This window comes from Lithobates pipiens, unplaced genomic scaffold (genome assembly GCF_037356315.1).
Source record: "Lithobates pipiens isolate NorthernLeopardFrog02 unplaced genomic scaffold, aLitPip1_a1.2 Scaffold_8, whole genome shotgun sequence".
In the NCBI taxonomy this organism is placed as follows: Eukaryota; Metazoa; Chordata; class Amphibia; order Anura; family Ranidae; genus Lithobates; species Lithobates pipiens.
Window position 1 is genome coordinate 431550474 of NW_027507903.1, and position 21600 is coordinate 431572073.

The 21600-nt window shown below is 43.0% G+C and overlaps 1 protein-coding gene across 1 annotated transcript; it reads right to left on the reverse strand.

Moving 5' to 3' along the window:
• Positions 1 to 5357: 5357 nt before the first annotated feature.
• On the reverse strand, positions 5358 to 18749 carry SQSTM1 (sequestosome 1). The gene is made up of 8 exons (XM_077474300.1): positions 18416 to 18749; positions 13604 to 13699; positions 12323 to 12537; positions 10814 to 10970; positions 10610 to 10705; positions 9637 to 9860; positions 8625 to 8826; positions 5358 to 6626 (listed from the first exon to the last, which is right to left on the reverse strand). The coding sequence occupies exons 1-8, from the start codon at positions 18600 to 18602 to the stop codon at positions 6472 to 6474; spliced, it is 1332 nt and encodes a 443-aa protein (XP_077330426.1). The 5' UTR covers positions 18603 to 18749; the 3' UTR covers positions 5358 to 6471.
• Positions 18750 to 21600: the final 2851 nt, after the last annotated feature.

Sequence of the window (21600 nt, forward strand, 5' to 3'; positions counted from 1 at the left end):
ACCCCTTCCTTCCTTGAGATTACAAACAGATTTGAGTAGAATCCCTGAAACCTTTCCGGCATCGGTACAGGCACTATCACCCCACGCAGCAGCAGGTCCTGCACTGCCCATAACAGGGCTTCCCGATGAGCCGGAAGAAGATGAAGGTTGGAGGGAAAAAATCTGTTTGGTGGACAAGAAACTCTATCTTGTATCCTGATGAAACCAGTTTGCAGACCCACTGGTCGGAAAGAATGGAGGTCCACCGAGCTGCAAACTCCCGAAGGCGACCCCCCACCCGAGAGTTGGGTGGGGGCAAACCGACATGCGGTAACAGATTTGCTCGCAGGCTTGTTCGGCTTATGAAATCAGGGGCGCTTTTGTCCCTCAGGGGCACCTTGTCAGACTGGGGAAGGTTACCTGCCGAACCAGGTGGACGAAGTGGAAAAGGAGGGCCCTTGCCTACGGCGTGGCTCCTTACTTTTCCTGGACTGTGGGAGCAACGTACTCTTACGCCCAGTAACATTCTTTATAACGTCATCCAGCCAGGCTCCAAATAGCCTCTCTCCCTGGAAGGGCAAATCCGCTAGTGCCTTCTTAGATGCCTGGTCCACAGACCAGCATTTCAGCCAAATCGGGCGACGTAGCACTACTGCTGATACTGAGGCTCTAGAGAGCAAGGGGTCTGTATCTAAGGCCGCATCACAGACATAAAGGCCCTGCACCAACTAGTCCGCCAGTTCCATGCAGAACGGGAAAGCACGTTGCTTCTCCAACTCACGGTGCAACAATTTAGCCCATTCAGTAAGCATCTGCGACACCAGAGCCATGGCTAACGCTGGCTGCAATGCTGAGGCTACCACCGTAAACATGGACCGGGTCCTTGAAAGCAGGGGTCCCTTTCACCGGAATCGTGGTTACCTTATTTAACCTGGATACCGGGGGGGGGGGGGGGGGGTCAACAATTGGAAAAGATGTCCATGTCTTCAGGAAAGGGTAACGCACCGCCATGCGTTTCGAGACTGAAAAGGCCCACTGCGGTCTTCCCCACTCATTGTAAAGTTGTATAAGGAAACACCTTAACCGTGCCGGCCGGCTTGTGGGACCCGAAAGGGACCGACACCTCTGTAGATGCCCCCGCCGTAGCCTCCATCTTTAGCGTATCCCACGCCGATGTGATAAGTGCTCCTACAAGCACTTTTTCCTGCGCTGACCCGGAGTCATTCTCATTGTCCGAACGGTCCTGTCTGCACCCTCTGACATGTCAGAACAGGGGCCGCCTGCCATAGTGGGACCCGAGTCTGAATCTGAGCTTTCCCCAGAAGGGGGTCTTCTTTACCCCCCTTGCGCCCGCACGCCACTTCCACCATGGCAACAAAGGCCTTCAGGACCGCCGACCGAGCATCCATAGGCACCGCAGGTGCAGGGGAACCGGTTGCCATAACAGGGATATCTGGGGAAGAAGCGCCAGCTTCTAACGCCATGCTGACCCACACTTAGCTGTCGCCACTTAGGGACCTAAGGCATGTCCACCCTCCTAGCTGCCACAGACTGAGGATCCCCCACAGGACTCACCACCCTGACCCAGGTACTGCTGCTGTCCACTCTCCCCTGTGTCAGCCATGAAGTGTTCTGTATAAAAAACGGTCTGTTCTAGAAGGAAACAAGCAGCCAGCGCTAGAGGCAAAACAAGGTGAGGCTACTAGAAAATGGCTGCAGCAAAATACGTCTGAGGGCACTAGAAAAATGGCTGCCGGACCTCCAGAAACTGGCTGTGGCTACAGAAAAATGGCTGCGGTCCGCTCGGCGGCCTCCCCTCATGGCATACACAACCAAACACCCCACCATGGCCCAGAAACAGGGAAGAGGACAAGCGGGCCCCCCCAGCCAGGTAAGTGCACGCACCCCCATGCGTCCAGTCACACAGCGACCCATAGCATGGGGAGGAGGGAATGGACAGGGAGAGAAGAATGGGAGAGAGAGACCCCCTAGTCGACCTCCCAGGGATTGCCATATGTGTGCCCCGGAGCATATAGCTCACTGGCCGACCCAGCGTGTAGCTAAGGTCTGCTCATGCTCAATGACCAGGCTGAGGAGACTACCAGGATCTATATTATCCAGCCTGTTACCCAGCCCGGCTGTTGATTGTAGATCACAGGAATCAAAAATGCATAAAAAAGAAAAAATTCCCAGGACCAATGGTCCCACCAGGTCCTTCTACACTAGGCAGCAAAAAACTGAGCTACTGGATGCAGTGTGAGGGGTTATAGCCAGTAGGACTGCCCCCTGGGCGGTACTGTGCAGTTTTGCTGTTTTTAACATGTTCTGCCTAGTCCTCTCCTAAAGGGGCGATATAACCCTAAAGTCAAGATGAAGATCATTAATGAACGAAAGAGAAAACGTATTCTGTCTCAACTAATGCAAGTTAACACGGGGCCACACAATGAGATTGGAGGAGAAGCGGTTTAACCTAAAGCTGTGCAGGGGGTTTTTCAGGGCAACAGGGATGTGGAACTCTCATCCACAATTGGGGGGGGGGGTATTAATATTTTTTTAATTAATCTTGGATGTGCATCTTAAAGAACACAACATACAGGGATATCAGGGGGGGGGGGGAAATAGACACTGACACAGGTACACCTACACCAGTTGAACTGGATGTACTATTGTCTTTATTCAACCTTACTTCTATGTAACTATGCAAGTATCGCTGAGAAGGGTTAGGACCTATGTAAACATTTTTTGTTGTCTGTGTTCATACTGTGGAAAATCTCCCTCCTCTTTCTGTCCTGGGGATTCCTTATGTACCATGGTATTCCAGAGACAGAAACCGGAGAAGAAATTTCTCCAACAAAGCATGACATGCAGTAGTTTTAATTTGTCCCAATCTCTATTAAAAAAACAAATTTGGCTGGAGTTTGACTTTAAAATGGTAACTAAATTATATAGATATTAGTTACAGGAAAAATAGTATAAAGGTTTTTTTTTTTCAGTTGGAGGCCACTTCTGCTAATGTGCAACAGCTGAAAAAAATACCATTGATTGATTAGTCCATATATTTTTATGGCTAACCATAGTCCCAAGTAAAGAAAGCGAGTTCACTGACAGAATATTTTAAGTTTATATATCCCTTTACTGGATTTACCATCTGACATTGCTTTAACCTCCTCCCACCCGGCCAATGCATATAAACGGCCGGGTGGGTGTTTCCGCTTTCTGAGTGGACATTTCTGAATGTCCCTCAAAAGGAGCGGACACACCGCATCTCGGATCGGCATGAAGGCTCTGTCATTGTCACACATCTGTCCCAGTAAAATCATATGTCCTAATGAACATCTAGTGCACATCTCTGTGATCATATGCCACATCTGTCCAAGTAAACATCTTGGTCAATGCACATCTGTCCATGATCATCTGCCCCAGTAATCTGTCAACATGGCTAAAATAATTATTCAGCAGTGTGGAGGCTGTCAATATACTTCAGAGTATGTCGGACGAGAGTAGCAGGGGAACTCTCTCCGTCAGACTGATAGTGAGCATGAGCCAGTAGAAGGCAGTGGCTCTGAAATTAAAACAGAGGACAGATTTCTGACAAAGAGGCACAGGAGCCTTCAAAAAAAAAGTGACAGGTAGTCAGGAAATGAAAGATGTAATTTATGCTCCTAGAGCATCTGATGGTGTTCCCTGCATGTTGGGCCTCTGTATGTGGTAATGCTGTGGAAAAGACCAATACATGTGGTATTGCCATACTCAGGAAGAGTAGCAGAATTTATTTTGGGGTGTAAATTTTTGCTATGTACATGCTATGTGTTATAAATCGTATAAATTGACAACTATGTGTAAAAAAATAAATACGTTTTCATTTTCTTTCCACATTTTCCAAAAACTTGTGAAAAAAATAAATAAAAAAAAAACATGTTCAAAAGACTCATTATGCCTCATAGAATATATACATTGGGATATTTGCTTTGAGAAATTGGGTCATTTTGTGGGTAATTCCACTGTCCTGGGGCTTCAGGGTCTTCAAAAATGTAATAGGTAGTCAGGTAACTAAATGTGTAATTTATGCTCATACTGGGCCTCTGTATGTGGACAGGCTAAGGAAAGGTCTGACATGTGGTATCACCATACTCAGGAGGAGTAGCAGAATATATTTTGGGGTTTGCAAGTCTACCTATGCCATGTGTGAGAAATAACTTGCTAATATGACAATTTAGTAGAGAAAAAAAAATCATTTTCCAAACAATTCTGGGCAGAAAATTGCAATTTCAAAAAAACTTACTATGCCTCTTACTAAATACCTTGGACTGTCATCTTTACAAAAAAGGGGTCATGGGGGGGGGGGGGGGGGGGGTGTATTTGCACTGTCCTGACATTTTATGGCCTCAAGAAATTACATATGATGTCAGGATTGATCAATTATCAGTGATACGAAATAACTTGTGGACACTATAACTTTCACACAAACCTATTATCATATACTTATCAGGTTTATTTTTTTATTTTTTTTACCAAAAACACGTAGCAGAATACATTCTGGCCTAAATTTATGATGAAATTTGATTGGATTTTTTTTTAAAAAATCAAAAGTAGAAAATAGTTTTTTTCAAAATGTTTGTTTTTCGCAAAAAAATAAAAACCCAGTGGTGAATAAATACCACCAAAAGCAAGTTCTATTTGTGTAAACAAAATGAAAAAAATGTCATTAGGGTACAATGTAACATGCCTGAGTAATTGTCAAAGTGTGAGGGCACAGAAAGCTGAAAATTGATGTGGGAAGGAATGGGGGGTTAGAGTGCCCAGTATTAAGGTAGTTAAAAGTAATGAATTAGGATATCTGAACAAGTTAAATAAACGTGAGCTGTATGCACTATCTAGGCAGAGTTTTTTTTTCCTTTTCTTTATTAAAGTGGAAGTAAACTCCCCTATCGTTTTCAGCCAAGGAAGCTGCCACCTTTGCCTCTGTTTAATCTTCAACTGCTATGGTGCTGCACATGATTCGTTATGACACCAGCCATTGGATGGTTTGATCGTTTGGCTGAGAGCACAGCAAATGTGCAGTTAGCATTTCCGTGGCATGCCTTTTTATTTTATTTTTTAACTGTTTAAATCGATGGGTTTACTTCCACTTTAAAGCAAGACTTTACTTGTTGCAGATTCTGTATTTGCTTCATAGCAGCTTACATTTGTGTTGTGCGAAGGCCATCAGGAATTATGTAGGGGCATAAAAATCTAGTGGGACTTGTTATTGAGTAACAGAGTACCAAAGTAAACTTCCAACTGGCATACTACTCTCTTTTTACAAGCTGGTTTTATTATCCAATGGCAGAAAGGAACACTTAGGCCCAGATAGAGAAATAAAGAATGCTAGCCGTGTGTAATGAATGCTCTGAAGGAACTTTAATTGCAGAAGATGTAATGTCACAATTAGACTGTTACAGAACACCAAAATTATTCCCATACAGATAGAACCTCAACAAATTAGCACTGCCGTTTTCTCATGACTCTAGAGGCATAACAGTGTAATGAAGCTACTTGAATATGCTAACACATTGAATACATCAGGGTGAATATTTCTGCATAGTAAGTGAGCAATAAGTATGTTTATTAAACTTAAGAAACCAAAAATCACTTTGTTATTGAGCAGTATAAGGCAATGAAATAAAAACATTTGCACTAGTCTGTTTCTAGCATAACTCTACCATTCTGGCAGATCTGATAGTAAGAGACAGGACTGTAAAAGCATTAACTTTGCAAATAGAATTATCCTTCTTGCTCCCTGCTGGCTATTGAAGCAACCATTGTACCCAACAGACAAAAAGACTCAAACGTTGTTATTAGCCATACCTGAATTTTAGGCAGCATTTTGTTTATTTCTATTGGGAGCAGAGGATCTGTACTTTTATGAGATAAATACTATTTCCAAAATTTGTGATTTCACAGCTCTGCTTTTAAAGATCACACTTTAACAACGAATGTCACAAATGCTAAAAGACCAACATTTGTGTCTCCTTTTCAGGTGAGAAGATTCAGCCACCAAATATTAGTGGCGTTAACATGCACATTAGTATCAGCTGAGCGTGCATGTTTATCCACAGGATACCCTTAGCACTGGGATTTTCTTTTGAAAACAAAATCAATTTAAAAGAAACAAAACACGGTGAAGCTGGGTGTCATTCAACCTAGAAGAATAGTGCCTGCCCTGGGAGCAGCAAATCTGCGATGACAGCACTGGAGACAGGGTGAGTATTGCACCAAAAGCTATTTTGCGGTATTAAATAGAGCATTGGTGGGTTTTTTTCAGTTTGTTTAGGGAAAAAAAAATGCAGTTTAAACTTCCTTTCAAACTGCAATGTTTGAAATAACAATCTGACTGCACATGATCATCTCCACCATTTGTGGAGCTGTGGTATGAATATCAGTCTATAATTATATATTATAGCAACGCAAGAAAGGCAGAGTTAAGACAGAAACAGAAATGTGCTGATGCCATTAGTGAGGAAGATGCCGCACAGACTTCATGGCATCGAGAGCCGACCCAATGTCATATTGTTTTGCTTCCAGTAGCCTGGTGAGCCAGCCTCCCTCATCTGTGAAACCCATGGACAGCATCTGTGATAGTGTTTCAATGAGCTGAGGATCTGCTTCTGGAAGACAAAAAAGAAAAAAAGAAGAAGCTGTTAAAAACACACAACCACAAGCCTCATAAAATTGCAATTAAGTTGAGATTTTCAGATTCCAGCTGTCTGTATCTCTGAATCCACTGATCATTTTGAAATACCATTTTTACTCAAGGTAGCCTGATGCGTTTTCATCTTATGCTCAGTTTGAATTGACCACTACTTTATATTTACAGGCATACCCCACTTTTAAACCATGGGGTTTATTTACTATAGCTGGAAAATGCAAAATCAGGCTCACTTCCGCATATAAACCAATGAGCTTCTAACCCCAGCTTCTTCAAGTAAACTTTGGCAATAAAACCTGGAAGATCATTGGTTTCTATGCAAAAGTGAGCCAGTTTTGCACTTTCCAGCTTTAGTAATTAAATCCCATTGTGTACTTAAAGCGATTCTTCACCCTAAAGGGGAAGTTCCACTAATCTGATCCCCTCCCCCCCTCCGGTGCCACAATCAGCACCTTTCAGGGGGAGGGGGGTGCAGTTACCTGGATAATTCCAGGTATCGGCACCCACTTCCAGGCAGACCGCCGCAGACCCATTCCCCCCCCCCCCTTGTGTTCTGGGAAACACACAGTTCCCAGGACACAGCGGGGATCTGACTCGCGCATGCGCAGTAGGGAACCGAGCAGTGAAGCCGCCATGCTTCACTTCCCGATTCCCTGACAGAGGATGGCGGCGGTGGCAGCAGCGAGACGAGCGATCGCTCGTCATCTGCCACCGACATCGCTGGACCCTGGGACAGGTAAGTGTGATTTTATTAAAAGTCAGCAGCTGAAATATTAGTAGCTGCTGGCTTTTAATACTTTTTTTTTTTTGGTGCAGAACCACTTTAAAAGTGGGGTATGCCTGTATATTTACATATATTCCCAGAACAGACTCCTGCAAGTCTTTATAGAAAGAATGGGGGGGAGGTGTTGAAGAGGACAGTACAAAAGCACCAGACTGCAGTTGCAGTCTTAAATGCAGAAACTATAATCTTTGTTCTTGTAAAAGCAGTCAAAGGAAGAGTATGGGGAGCTCACATTGTCAGACGCCTGAAAAGGTTAGCTGCTTGGTTGTGTCTGACTTCAATAGATTTTACTCAAGGGTCAGGTACAAACAAGTCTGCCAAAAAAAAAAAAAAAAAAAAGTGTTGCATCTCTAAAGCTGGCCATAGATGAGTCAGTTTTTTTTGTTCAACCAGTGGGGAGAAAGAAAACTAAACTGAATCCTACCTCTGTGTCATGGGGGGGGGGGGGGGGGGGGGGGGCAACATAATACACTGATCAGCACTGCAGACTATAGACTATATAAGGCTAGATTCACACCTATGCATTTTTAGTGTTTTTTGCACTACAGAATGTGTTACATAGGAAACCATGTTAAATGGACTTTAGTGCAAATCGACAAAATGCAAAAAGCACTAAAAATGCATTAAGTGTGAATCCAGCATAAGAGGAAATTTTCCAGCAGGGCAGTTGTACAGAAGTTGATTGGTACCGCCCTTGTGCATGATCATTACCCCCATCACTGATTAACAATAGATCTGCAGGAGGTGGTGCCATACTCTTAATTATGGGAGCTGGTTGTAATTTGCATACCAAAGCATCAATGAGTTTGGAACTCCCAAACTAAAATCGCAATGCCTGTGATTATATATCAGTTACTTATTGGCAATTTTTCTATGACCTTAGTTATATCCCTGCATGGACAGATTCAAAGGAATATGACACATGCTATAGACAAAACAAGGTAGGATCAACTTTGTAACAACATAAATATACTGTACATTATGGTGGATTTTTTTTTTCTTTTTAGTTCCCTTGCTGGAAACTGGGGTTTATTTTCAAAGCAGAATATCTTAGCTGCCATTTCATAGAGCAATATACTAGTGACCTATGACCCCTTTTGCAGTACCAAATTTACACCTACATTTGTTCAAAATGTATTAAACAACCAATGTTGTTTAAAGAGAAGATGTTACCTGCTGGGAGGTGTGGATAAATGGCAGCCTCTCTGAGACCTGTGGGAGCATGAATGGGTCTGTTTGGGTCTAAAGAACTCGGTTCCTCTGTGTCTGGTTGAAGGGACTGCAGCTCACCAGTCGACGGGTCCACCTCTTTGGAGGAGACATGAGTCCAGTCATCGTCACCACCTGATGCGTTGCTGTTGTGTTCACTTTGTTCCTGTAGGAGATAGAAGCAGGATTTCAAACACTGACTGCAGAAGTGGATTCTCAAAAAGGCATTATCACATATAAGAAGCCCTTTGCAGGGAGCACGAATAGATTCTAAGGAATCTAAAACATGCTATAGAGAAAAAAAGTTGGCACCAATTGCCAACAAATACACTACTACTTCTTGCAAAAGACACCAAATATTGTTATGTCCACAGTCGGCATACTGCAACTTTAGGAGGATAGAGGTTGCTATTTGCTATGGGTAAGAAAACCAGTTCTTCCTCTGCACGAGTCGATGTACACGTATTATAACTGATCAATTTAGAGGTACTGTGAGTTCTATATGTTATGGAGAAAAATTATCTTCTGTCAAGAGAAGCCATTAATTAAAAGTTTTTTTTTTTTTTTTTTTTTTAAGGGAAAAAGGAAGAGAATTCGCTTCTGCTCATACCTCATTTGGGTAGCCAGTTACACACTGACTACCTAGAGTGCTCAAAAGCACCCTGGAAGTTCAATGAGAACTACAAGCCGAGAGCCGCAAAAGGCTGTCGGTACTTGTAGTTCTCCCATTCACCCAATGTTTTTTAAATTGTGACAGCGGGTGCCACAACAGAGGATCGGGGGGGTGTGGAGGCTGCTGCAACAGTAACATGTTACATATATATTCAGGGTGTAACATGTTACAAAAGGTGACCTTATCTTTTAAATATCATTAGTCTTCCAACATGGCACTTGCCACATACCCCCACCACCGATCATCATTTACAGTTAAGTAGAAGAAGTATTCCTATTTGAAGAACAGTGAAGGAGCACTTACATTTTCATTTTGAACAGAGGGGTTCAAAGAAACATCTTTCATCCGTTTAGCAATGGTATCTGTATCCATACACTCCTCGTTTTCAGGTTTACTGTTACCATTCTGAGGGTCTGAACTGAAGGATGAGCTGTTCGGTTGGGAATCTCTAGCTTCAGATCCAGATGGCGGGGTTGCAATCTTGCTGCGTTTACCACCATGTTCAACATCAATGTCTACATCAATTCCTGTATGGAACACAAGACAGGAAGCAGTCAGTTATAGGTATTTTCTGTACCTAAAATTCATGGAGGACATTGGTATCCCTTTCTGCAATAACTAGTTGCCTGGCTGCTATGTTGACCTTCTGGCATTAATACTTTAGGCTATTAATCCAGAACAAGGACTTAATAATTTATTTTGACCTTCTTAATATGCACACTTATTCTGAGTCAGTGTCTCAGGAAGTAATAACGCAAGTAGGCCATAATAAGTCAACTAGCTTTTTTCTGTTCCAGTATATGTATACAGTTCAAGGATGTGCAAACATTAGAAAACACTACAAATGGATGGTACAAACATAGGCTTGAGTGTGTAAGGGTGTAACTTTAGGGTTAGAAAATAACTTAAGTGGACTCCTGAGCTTTATAAAAACATAAAGCAGAAAGTTCATAAACATAAGTTGTGATATGGTGGTGGGAAAGAGAGGATGAAAGTAATATATGAGGCCTAACAAGTCAGTACCCTGACTGTAGAGAGAGTAGAGCCAGGAGAGGTTTAGGCCTAGAGATAAATTGTGGGTTGATGGGTGGGTGTAGGAAAGTGTAGTGCCAGGAGCATAAAAGCAATAGGGGTGGTAGGGATAGGGTTGGCAATTGAGTAGTAGAGCTTCCAACCCCTGGGAGGGGGCACCTACCCTTTTACAGGAGATAAGCAATGCCAACCTTGCTTCTTTTTTTTCTTTTTTTTCCCTAGGAAAGATTTACTTGGGACTTACCAAGGGGACTCAACATGGCTGCCACACTTTCCCCAACATTTTGCAAGAAGGTGACATTGGGATCAGGAGATGGCTGAGAAGAGCTAGGAACAGTACCTAGGGGAATAAATTATATATTCAATTTTCAAATCTTTATACAAATACATACCTACTGCTTTGAAATTACAGATGAAATAAAAAAAAGCTTTCCATATCAAGATTTACCTTCTGCGGGTGTAGTCTGACATTGTTCTGGGTTACATCCTGTTTGCTGGGAATTTGGGCAGTGAAAGCCTCTACCAGGGTAACCCCAGCCATGCATCCAGTTGAAAGGTGGCACTCCATGATGCATCTTGCGAAACCAGCGCCCACGAGGAAAAGGCTGGAGAGAAAACAAATTAGATCAGCCACAGTAACAAAGAAACATGCATGTCGATTTCCAAAATGTACATCAGACAGCAGAGCCACTTTATATATTTATTAAAAAGAGGATCTTTTATTTTGTAGAAACATACTATATACAATTATTACTTTATGCAACTGACAGCAGATGGGATTATAGATATTAAAAACTAAATATGTGCACTAAACAGATCGAATAAAGTATCTAATATCCTGAGAACCCAAAAATGTATTTGGGGTCCTGAAAGCAGACATGCACAATATGCATCCCTCATAGCATATCAGCATTAAAGTGGTTGTAAACCCTCACATATACCCAGTGAAGTGAACAGCCCGAGATGATACACAGATGAAACAAATCCTCCTACATAAGTTTTGCTTGTTTATTTTCAGTCTTCTCTTGTCTACAACGCTTCAAAAGTGCAAATTTGTGATAAAATCCTTATGCATCTCTGGAGGAGCACAGAGGAGGGGGTGGAGAGCTGCAGTTAAAACTACACTGTGTGAGCCGACTGGAGGAGAGGGGACACCCCCCCACCCCCAATAGGCAAAGGAAAGAAGGAACATGCAGAACAGTATTCTGAACAGGCAAGCCGTGTGCTTATCTCCCTCCCCATCACAAATTTTATTTCATGTGTCGAAAAAATTCTAAGAGTGACTAATGCTGATAACAGAGGAATGAAGCACCAGAGAGAAACAAAAAGGAAGGGCTTTGGAGAGAGACAAGTAAACACTACAGATATATATGTGTTCTGTTCAGATTTCATGACTGGGATTTACAACCACTTAAAATTTAAAATTACTAAGCCAGGGAGCTATTAAACATCTTAACATCTTCAAATTGATCTACTGTAGTCTATGCTCAGTTTTGATGAGGCACATTAAAGTTAATGCACAATATGCTCATACACACGTCACTTTAATTTTTTGCCCTTTGTTCACTCCCCTGCCACTCTATTACACCATCAGAGTGCCCAGGAAATATCCAGTTCTGGGTATGGGAGAACATGTGAAAAACTTCCATCCTCCCCTCAATACAGCAGTTATTGCCAGCCAATGGCAACACCCAGCAGCCATCATGCGAGTTTGCACAATACCTATGCAAATACATTTGCTTGGCATGTCAAAACTTAGAAGAGTAAACCTAAATAGGCTAGAGGAAGATTGTAATAGCAAGGGAGCAAATAAATGATAAGCACATGTACTGACAATGCACAGGTTCACTAAAAGTGGGGTTATGGGTTCCACATAGTTTATAAGCTGTGCTATATATCATACACATTACTGCCAACTGCTGTGCTATTTACTATACAAATGACTGCCATTGCTTACAATAGGAGTAGGGAACATAATCATGTTGTGCTCCTTATGGACTCCTTTCCCCTCGCAGGTACTGCACAGGTCATAATCTGGGCAAATCAGGCACTTGTACCGGTTCCCCACCACAGGACCTTCACATCCATCGCAGGTCACATTAGGGTGGACGACATTCTGGGGATTCTCCTGTCCACAGTGTGCACGGTGCTCACGCTTACAGTCTTTCCTTTCTGAAAACAAAACCATCCAATTATATCATGTAAAAGAATATACATTTGTCATTTGACCAAAAAAACAAATCCACACTAACCACAATATTTTATATCAATTCACTAAGATGAGTAATTTTATAAATCCTCTAGGGTTGAAACTAACGATTATTTTCATAATCGATTAATAATCTTAAGAAACAAGTGTGGTGTATAATATGTAAAGTTAAAAAAAAAAAAGGCAATTTATTCTTAAATATCTCTATGCATAAATAACTATATGGTTAGGAAGGAAAATATCTAATCCACTCTGAGAATAAACAGACAGAAGAGATATAATGTATATACTATTAGAGGATATATACCATTAGAGGAGATATACTGTAGCTACTATTAGAGAAGTATACTGTATATACACTATTAAAAGGGTGAATCTGGTAAATATCATCAGACATTTATTTTATAAAAAAAAAAAAAATGTTTTCCTTAAAAAAAAAAAAAAAAAAAACATTTTTTAAGAACGTTCGTTCGATTTTCTAATCGTTAGTGAGGTCAAATCGACGTTCATTTTCAACCACAGTGATGGTTAAATTTGGAAATAATAGAAAACTTCTTGGTCAAAGGAATTTTCAGACAGTGTATGCGGTTTTCATTCAGAAATTATATTTATTTTAAAAACAGAATGTTTAAAAAAACAAGTGAAAAGTTCAAACACTCTTTCATTCAGCAAATGTACAAAGATTTTTTGTCTGAATATTCTCCATCTGAAAATTGATTAGTGTGGCCACCATAAGGCTTGGTACACACCTATACAGTTTGGGGGTGGGGAGGAGGGTGGCATAAACCCTCAGGGGGGAGTCTATGCCTGGAAGTGGGTGCAAATACCTGTATTATACAGGTATCGGCACCCCCTCCCCCCTGAAAAGGTGCCAAATGTGACACTGGAGTGGGGGAGGGTTCCGAAAAGCAGAAGTCCCATTTTTGTGTGGAACTCCGCTTTAAGATATACTCAGATCTTTGGTTGCTATGGATTACAGCAAACAGTATTAGATCACTTGTTATTTATGATGCATTGGAAAACAAATACCTTTAATGTAGACACGGAAAACACCTTCATTAAGGATTTCAAGACCCATATTCAGCTCCTCATCAGTGGAGAAGGCAACCAGATCCCCCTCTTCATCTGGAAATACAAATCAATATATATTTGTAGATATACATAGCATATGCGGGTTACAGATCTGGAAAGAAAGGAAATGGATCACAGTACTAGAGTTTGCACCTTAAAAAGCATTCAACAGTAGGAGTTCCTTACTTCTAGAAGGATAAATTCCTTTAATATGACCTAAAGAACATTTGAAAGTTCATCTCTATAAATTTACCATTTTGTCCCTCACTTTCTCTCTCCAGACCAGACAGGATGTGCGTGCAGATCCCTCCAAGTTAAGCAAAATCCTTAGACAGTTGTCACTGGAACAAGTGCCCCCCCCCATGATGATGATTTCTCCTTTATTCCAAACCCAGCAACAAATCAAAAGGTTAGATTTTCCCATCAGTTGCAGTGACGGGATACAGAGTGTGTGAATCACCCCAACATGGACACAGACAGCAATGAAAACATGGCAGATGTTTAAAAATTCAATACTCTATCTTTGTGGTCTCCAAAACTGCTGCCCTTTGCTTGCCTTTATCCAGCCCCTGGGGCACTATTCCACCCACTGACACCAACGATGGGGCACTATTCCACCCCCACTGACACCAATAATGGGGCATCATTAAACTCCAGCACAAAGCTTTTCATAATGTAGAACTTCCTGCATTTTGAATGCATTAACAAGTTTATTTTCAATCCAACAATGAAACATGTGCAGAGATCAATGTATTGCAGCCACAAAACCGTAATATAACAACTTTTTTCTTAAAGTGGGGTACCCCCTAAAAAAAAAAAAATTAAAAGTCAGCAGCTACAAATACTGCAGCTGCTGGCTTTTAATAATCGGACACTTACCTGTCCCGGGTTCCAGCGATGCGGGGGAACGAAGCCCCCCCTCGCTCCCCGCTCCGCTCGCGGCGCCGTCATGCATACTGTGGGCACCCGGCTGTGGCTTCACAGCCGGGCACCCACTGCGCGAGCGGCGCAGGGCGCCGTGATACGCCGTACAGTCACCTGGGACACGTGACAGGTCCCAGGTGAATGTGCGGCACGAGGGGAAGTGATGTCACCAGCCCGGGCAATGAAGAAGGCAGACTACGAGGGACCCCCTAGCAACCGGTATTTAGAGGTGAGTAAAAATTTTTTTTTTTGCCAATTATTTTTTTTTGATTTTTTTTAAGAATTTTAAGTGGTTTTATTTTTTGGGGGGCAACTCCACTTTAAGGTAAAATAATAATTCAGACAAAAATAGCAAAAAAATTAAGAACAAACAAAAAAGAGTCACCAAAGCTTGGGAAAAGCACAGAAAAGTATATAGTTTACTTATTATTCATTATAGCTATATAAAAGCACGTTAACCGCTTGCAGACCACCTCACGCCGATATACGTTGGCAGAAAAGCTCGTACAGGCAAACTAACGTACCTGTACGTGGTCCTTGAGGTGACCAACGAGCGTGTGTGGCAAGCTCCATGAGTCGGGTCGCGGGTCCTGTGGACTCGATCGCTGCGGGGATACCCGCGATCGCCTCATGGAGAGGAAGAACGGGGAGATGCTAATGTAAACAAGCATCTCCCGTTCTGCCTAGTGACAGTGTCACTGATCTCTGCCCCCTGTGATCGGGAGCAGAGATCAGTGATGTCACACATAGCCATGCCCCAGGACACACTTAACCCATATACTGCCACCTAGTGGTTAACCCCTTCACTGCCAGTGTCACTTACACAGGAAACAGTGCATTTGTATAGCACTGTTTGCTGTATTAGCTGCATTTAGAAAATGAATAAAAATGCCATAAAACGATCCCCTATTTTGTAAACGCTATAACCTTTGTGCAAACCGATCAATAAACGCTTATTGCAATTTTTTATTACTAAAAATATATAGAGGAATACGTATCGACCTAAACTGAGGAAAAAAATTTTTTTTATATATTTTTGGGGGGTATTTATTATAGCAAATGTAAAAAATATTTTTTTTCCCCAAAATTGTTGCTTTTTTTGGGGGTTTATAGTGCAAAAAATAAAAACCACAGGGGTGATCAAATACCACCAAAAGAAAGCTCTATTTGTGGGAAAAAAAAAGGGCGTCAATTTTGTTTGGGAGCTATGTTGCACAACCACGCAATTGTCAGTTGAAGCGGCGCAGTGCTGAATCGCAAAAAGTGCTCTGTCAGGGAGGGGGTAAATTCTTCTGGGGCTGAAGTGGTTAATGCATAACATTTACCCTCCCCCCCCCTCCTTCCTAGTTCCGAAAGGTTATAGTACCTTTGCCCTAGACACATTGTCTAACCGCACCTTTGTCAATCTAGGCAATATAAAAACAAACAGCAAAAGGGCACATTCCTTTCAGTGCATGTAATGTTATCTTTTCTTGTTTTTTTAGAACAAAAAATAAATCTATGCTGCCGATTGTTATGACACTACTTTTGGCTCTCAAGTGAATGTTGAGAATAAATCCTGAACACAAAAACTATTAAACAAAAAATTTAGAGAATCACAATTCTCAGCCCTAATGACAAGTTCTACAAAAACAAGGACCTCTGATCATTATGTTGGTTATGAGGCACCATAGCTTACTGCAAAGGACCCACAGCAGCCAATCACATTTATACCTGCACCAGCAGCCAATCAATTGGATTCCTATACCAGGAAATCAAAACTGTTTAAAGTAAAATGGGGCTAAAAAAGGAGATATATAAATTCTGCATGAGGGCAGGATCAGAGTTCACCTTGGCTGATCCTCTCTAGGGATGAGTGCAGGTTTGGTCTGAACCAAACTCGGACGGAAGCCACCATTCCCGATGACTGCCACCTAACCAACTGCATCCAGGGTATTTACTACCCCACAGCTGCCTGTACACAAATGGGCCGGGATGCTTCAGAACACACTGGGCCTTCATTTTATAAATAATAATGGATATCTCCTTTTATTTATTATCTAATGAGAACTGGCTCATAATAGTAAAAAATATATCATTTTTTATTGTTCCGTTGTATAGTTCTTGCTATTATCATAACCAACTATCAAAGAACAACCCTAAATAAATGGTCTTACACTTGATGATAGCAGCGAAGGCCCAGAAACAATAGTTCTACATACTTCTCCAGAAAGGAGAAAATACAATGCATCTTTTTCTCCATTCAAGAGGAGAAAGAATACAGGGGAAGGCTGTACAGGTACTGCTCACTGTGATAGTTAATCACAGTGATTATGTGATTGAGAGGCGGTCCTCTTACCCTACTGATCATTAGCATGGGACCAGCATACTCTTATGCGGCCCTATGGAAGACGATCCATTTTTGAGAGGTTAGATGTGTGTTGTGCCTTGTCCGTGTGTTGGTGCTGTACTGACCCACATAGCCCAATGCATGTGGTGTGAACCAGGGGCCCCATTTACACCAGAAGGCACGATGCTCCCTATAATGTGTGGTTGTATGATAGGTTAACCCCTTCACGCCGACGCAACTCAAATATGTGGCCTTTGGGGTGGAAGGGGTTGTACCCATCACCCTGTTATCATACTTTAGAGCCGATGGTTGGCTATCTTGTGAGAACACCCAATGCAGCTAAGCAGCCACTCGGCTGTTATCCCAAGCAGCGGTAGGGGCCCCCCCTCCGCCGCCCTGTCCCACCTGGAGGCCCAAGCGACCAGCCGGCACTTCCACTGGCTGGCCGGAGACCCGAATTAAGTTGGAATCAGCTTCAAATCCGGTGTCGGATCTAGTAACCCGAAAGCGATGTCATGACATCACTTCCCGTTTACTGAAAACAAAAAAAATACTATTCAAAACTGCCAAACTTGGCATTTGAATGCTTGTAAGTGCAAAGGACCCCCGATCCCTCCATAAAGAGTACCTGTCACTGCCTATTACTGTCACAAGGGATGTTTACATTCCTTGTGACAGCAATAAAAGTGATCCGAATTTTTTAAAGGGGGAAGCGTTAAAATAAAATAAATAAGAAAAAAAATTCTAAAGGGGCCCCTGTCCCTCCTGGCTCGCGCGCAGAAACATACGCAAGTCGTTCCTGCAAACGTAAACAACCAAAACCACCAGTTCAAACTACACATGCGAGGTATCGCCGTGATCCTTAGAAGAGCAATAATTCTAGCACTAGACCCCCATTATACCTCAAAACTGGTAACCTGTAGAATTTTGCCACCTATGGAGATTTTAAAGTACTGCACTTTGTCTCCATTCCAGGAGCGTGCGCAATTTAAAAGCGTGACATGTTAGGCATCTATTTACTCAGTGTAACGGCATCTTTCACATTATACAGAAAAAATTATTTTATGATAAATGCAGGGCCCTCTTAATCCTCTTGTATTTTATTGTAACTGTATTTTCTCCTTTTTATATTGTAAAGCGCTGCGTAAATTGCTGGCGCTATATACATCCTGAATAATAATAAATATAATATAATATAATATATATATATATATAGTATTTATTTTTCTAGCAAAAAAAAATAAGGGATTTGAACTTGTAAGCAACAAGTGTCAGAAAAAGGCCTCGCAAAGGGGTTTAAAACGCGGTTTACTATTCTAACTATTGAACTAGCGCAAAATGGTGACATGCTGCGCTGTGTAAAAGGTAAGCGGTTCTACTTGCGGAACCACTTACCTTTACAAGCGGAGTTTCAGCAATGGGGTAGAAGCCAGCAAGTTTATGATGTGAATGGGCCCCGGTGATGTTGTGGATCTATCTGATGAAGGGTCAGGGTAGGTCTATGGTAGGTGTCTCACCTCTGTAGAACATCTGGAAGGCTCCCCCTCTCAGGCCTTGGAAGACATCAGTCACCTTCCTGATGAGCAGCTCACAGCTGGATCCCGGATCAGCAGACTTCCCTTTGCCCATCTCCAGTGTAAACCGTCGGATCTCCTTATGGTTCTCGTCCTTCCCCAACAGATAGGCCTTCACAGTGACCGACATGGCGGCGGTTCTACGGATCTCCTTCTCTTCCTGGATGGATGGCGCAGCTGGAATTGTCAGGGTCGGCGAATGCACAGCTCAGTCTCCGACTATCTGAACCCCGTGACTTGTCTCCAGTGACCGGAGAGCTCCGCATATAAACAGCTTCCACCGACAGTCTCCGCCCTTCGCCGCTGACAGCCCCGCCCACACAACACTTTGACAATACACGATGCGGCCACGCCCACACATTGTTTTCACATGCCAAGAGAAGAACATGGCCGCTGTATTTTGTGATGTCACCCTGACATAGCAAAACAAAGGGGGATTCCCCATAGAGGAGGAATGTGAGGGACGATTCTAGAATCAAAAAAAAAAAATCACCAGGATCTGGTGATGGAATGTCATCATCCTGTGTGTAATCACTTTACATGTCCAATGTTTATAGGATGGAGGTTTTAAGAGGAGCTCCACTCTCTTAAAGTGGAGTTCCACCCCAAAAAAAATTAATTAATGTGCATGAAAAAAAAAGGAAAAACATTTGGAGAATTTTCTTTTTTACTCACCTCTTTAATGCCTGTTGCTAGGGGATCCCTCGTAATCTGCCTCCTTCGGCGCCTGGGCTCCTGACGTCCATTCCCTTGGCGCAAGAATGGAGATCAGCTCTCCCCCCTCCCTCTAGACAATCATCTGGGACATGTCACAGTTCCCAGATGATTGCACGGCCAGTCACGGCTTGCCTCACGCATGCGCAGTGGGTGCCCGGCTGTGAAGCCACAGCCGGGCGCCTACAGTTACAATGCCAGAACCGCCGAGCGGAGGGGGAGACTAGCGGGGCTTGGATCCCCCACATAGCCTGGGACAGGTAATTAAATTATTAAAAGTGAGCAGCTGCATTATTTGTAGCTGCTGAGTTTTACTTATTTTTTATTTTTTTTTTTAAGCGGAACTCTGCTGTAACTGAAAAATAAAAGTCAGCAGCTACAAAAAGTGTAGCTGCTGACTTTACATTTCAATATTTTTATTAAAAAGATCTGGTAACAAGAGAAAAAACACGGGTACAAAGCCTATTCTCAGGTTGTCATCATATCATTATCACAGGTAACTAAGGAATGAACAGTAAGGATAAGTAAAATCCATCAGAAGAAAAAGGCATAAAACAGGCAAAAAAAATGGTCCCAAGTTATTATCCAAAGGGTAAATGTACTATCCAGCATCAGCAAGAAATAAAAAAAAAAAAGACGCTCAATTGTCAGCACACCGGTCCTGCACTTACCCTATCTAGGTCAGGGGCAGTGCTTCCCTCTCGTCAATGCCCAATGTCGTCTGCTCCTCCTCGGGTTCACAGCAGCTTCCCCTGTGTCTTCTCCTCCTCCTCCTTGGTGGCCAATATGCTCGTTTCTCCTCTCGGCCAATCAGGTCTCAGGACTCACTCCTTTTTTTGAAGCCAGTTAGAGCCTCTGGCGTATTGGCCTGTTTTTCATGCGCACCTAATCAGACCACCCATTGTTTCCTATGAGGTGGCGGATGTTAGCAGACATGTGTATCCAATTCAGTCTGCTAAAAACAGACAGATGGGGATACATTTGCCATCCATCTTGTAGATCGCATTGGATGACAATCGGATGAAAATGGATATGCAGTCCATTTCCATCACACTGCCCCATAGAGAGCACCAGGCTGTCCTTGTCCATTCTGCATAGCGGAGTGGACACGGACCTGTCATTTGCCTGATCAGCGGAGAGATCCCCCACTCAGCAGGCAGATCCCTTTGGACAGATTCCTCCCCGTGTGAAAGGGGCCTTAAAGTGGTTCTAAAGCCAAAACATTTTTTTCTTTAATGCATTCCCTGAATTAAAATGGAATTCAAGTCAAAAATGAATGCTAAACCTACTCTCAGCCTAAGCTATCTAAGCCTGTAAAAGCAAAAATCGATGTTTTTACCTGTTCCGCACCCACTCTGGTCTGGTCGCCAGAGGCAGAAGCAGTGTGCAGGAAACAACCGACAATGGCTGTGAAATGGCTGGGAAGAGACGTGACCCATAGACTCACTATGGGGCAGTGGAGGCCCATGCGTTGTGGGTGCACGGGCTCCGCCCCCTCTGACACCTCCGCTGCCCTCCTTATTCATGTGCCCGGCCCATTTCAGAATGCTGGACACATGAATTCCTATGGCGGGGGGTGCGTATTTTGAAGCATGTGATTAGAGCCAGAGCTCGAATTGGCTTCAAAATAGGGTGGTTCGGGGTGCAGAGCACTGCATCCCGATCCCATCCTGCTGTGTGGCATAGTGAATTAATTTTCACTATTTTCACACTGAGGTTCCTCCCTGTCAATCAGCAGGCAGGTCAGTGAGACCTGTCTCCGGATTGGCCAAAGCATTAGGCAATGCCCACCGAGAAGAGCCACCGAGGAAGAGACGAGAGCCGCCAAGCAAGAGAGCTGATGAGAAAAGCAGCCGAGAAAAGCAGCTGAAAAGAAGAGCCCTGGCCCATGTCACTCCAGGAGAGGACCGGCCACGGGGGGTTGGGTTAGGGAAGTGACAAGTGGCTGCATTCGATGGGCACAGGTGGTTGCATTTGATTGAAGTGGCTGAATATAATGGGCACAAGTGGCTGCGTATGATGGGCACAAGTGGCTGCATATGATGGGCACAGTGAGGCTGCAATTGATGGGGGGAGGGTTCAGTATTTTTAAGTTTGTTTGCGGCCCCCCCAAAAAAAAGTTTTTGAGCACCAGCCACCACTGCAATGGGACTTCTGTTGTCTGCTGCCTTTCCTGCACACACCTACATACTGAAGCTGCCGCTGACAGCTCAGCATGGGACGGGACCGGCTGCAAGAGGCAGTGTAGTGATTTTTGCTTTACATGGCTAGATTGATTAGGCTTAGAATGTGGCAGTGAGTAAGTTTAGAGTTGGTTAGGTTTTGACTAAAATTCCACTTTAAAGCGGAGTTCCAGGCTTTTTTCAGTTTATTATAAGTCAGCAGCTACAAAAAGTATGGCTGATGACTTTTAA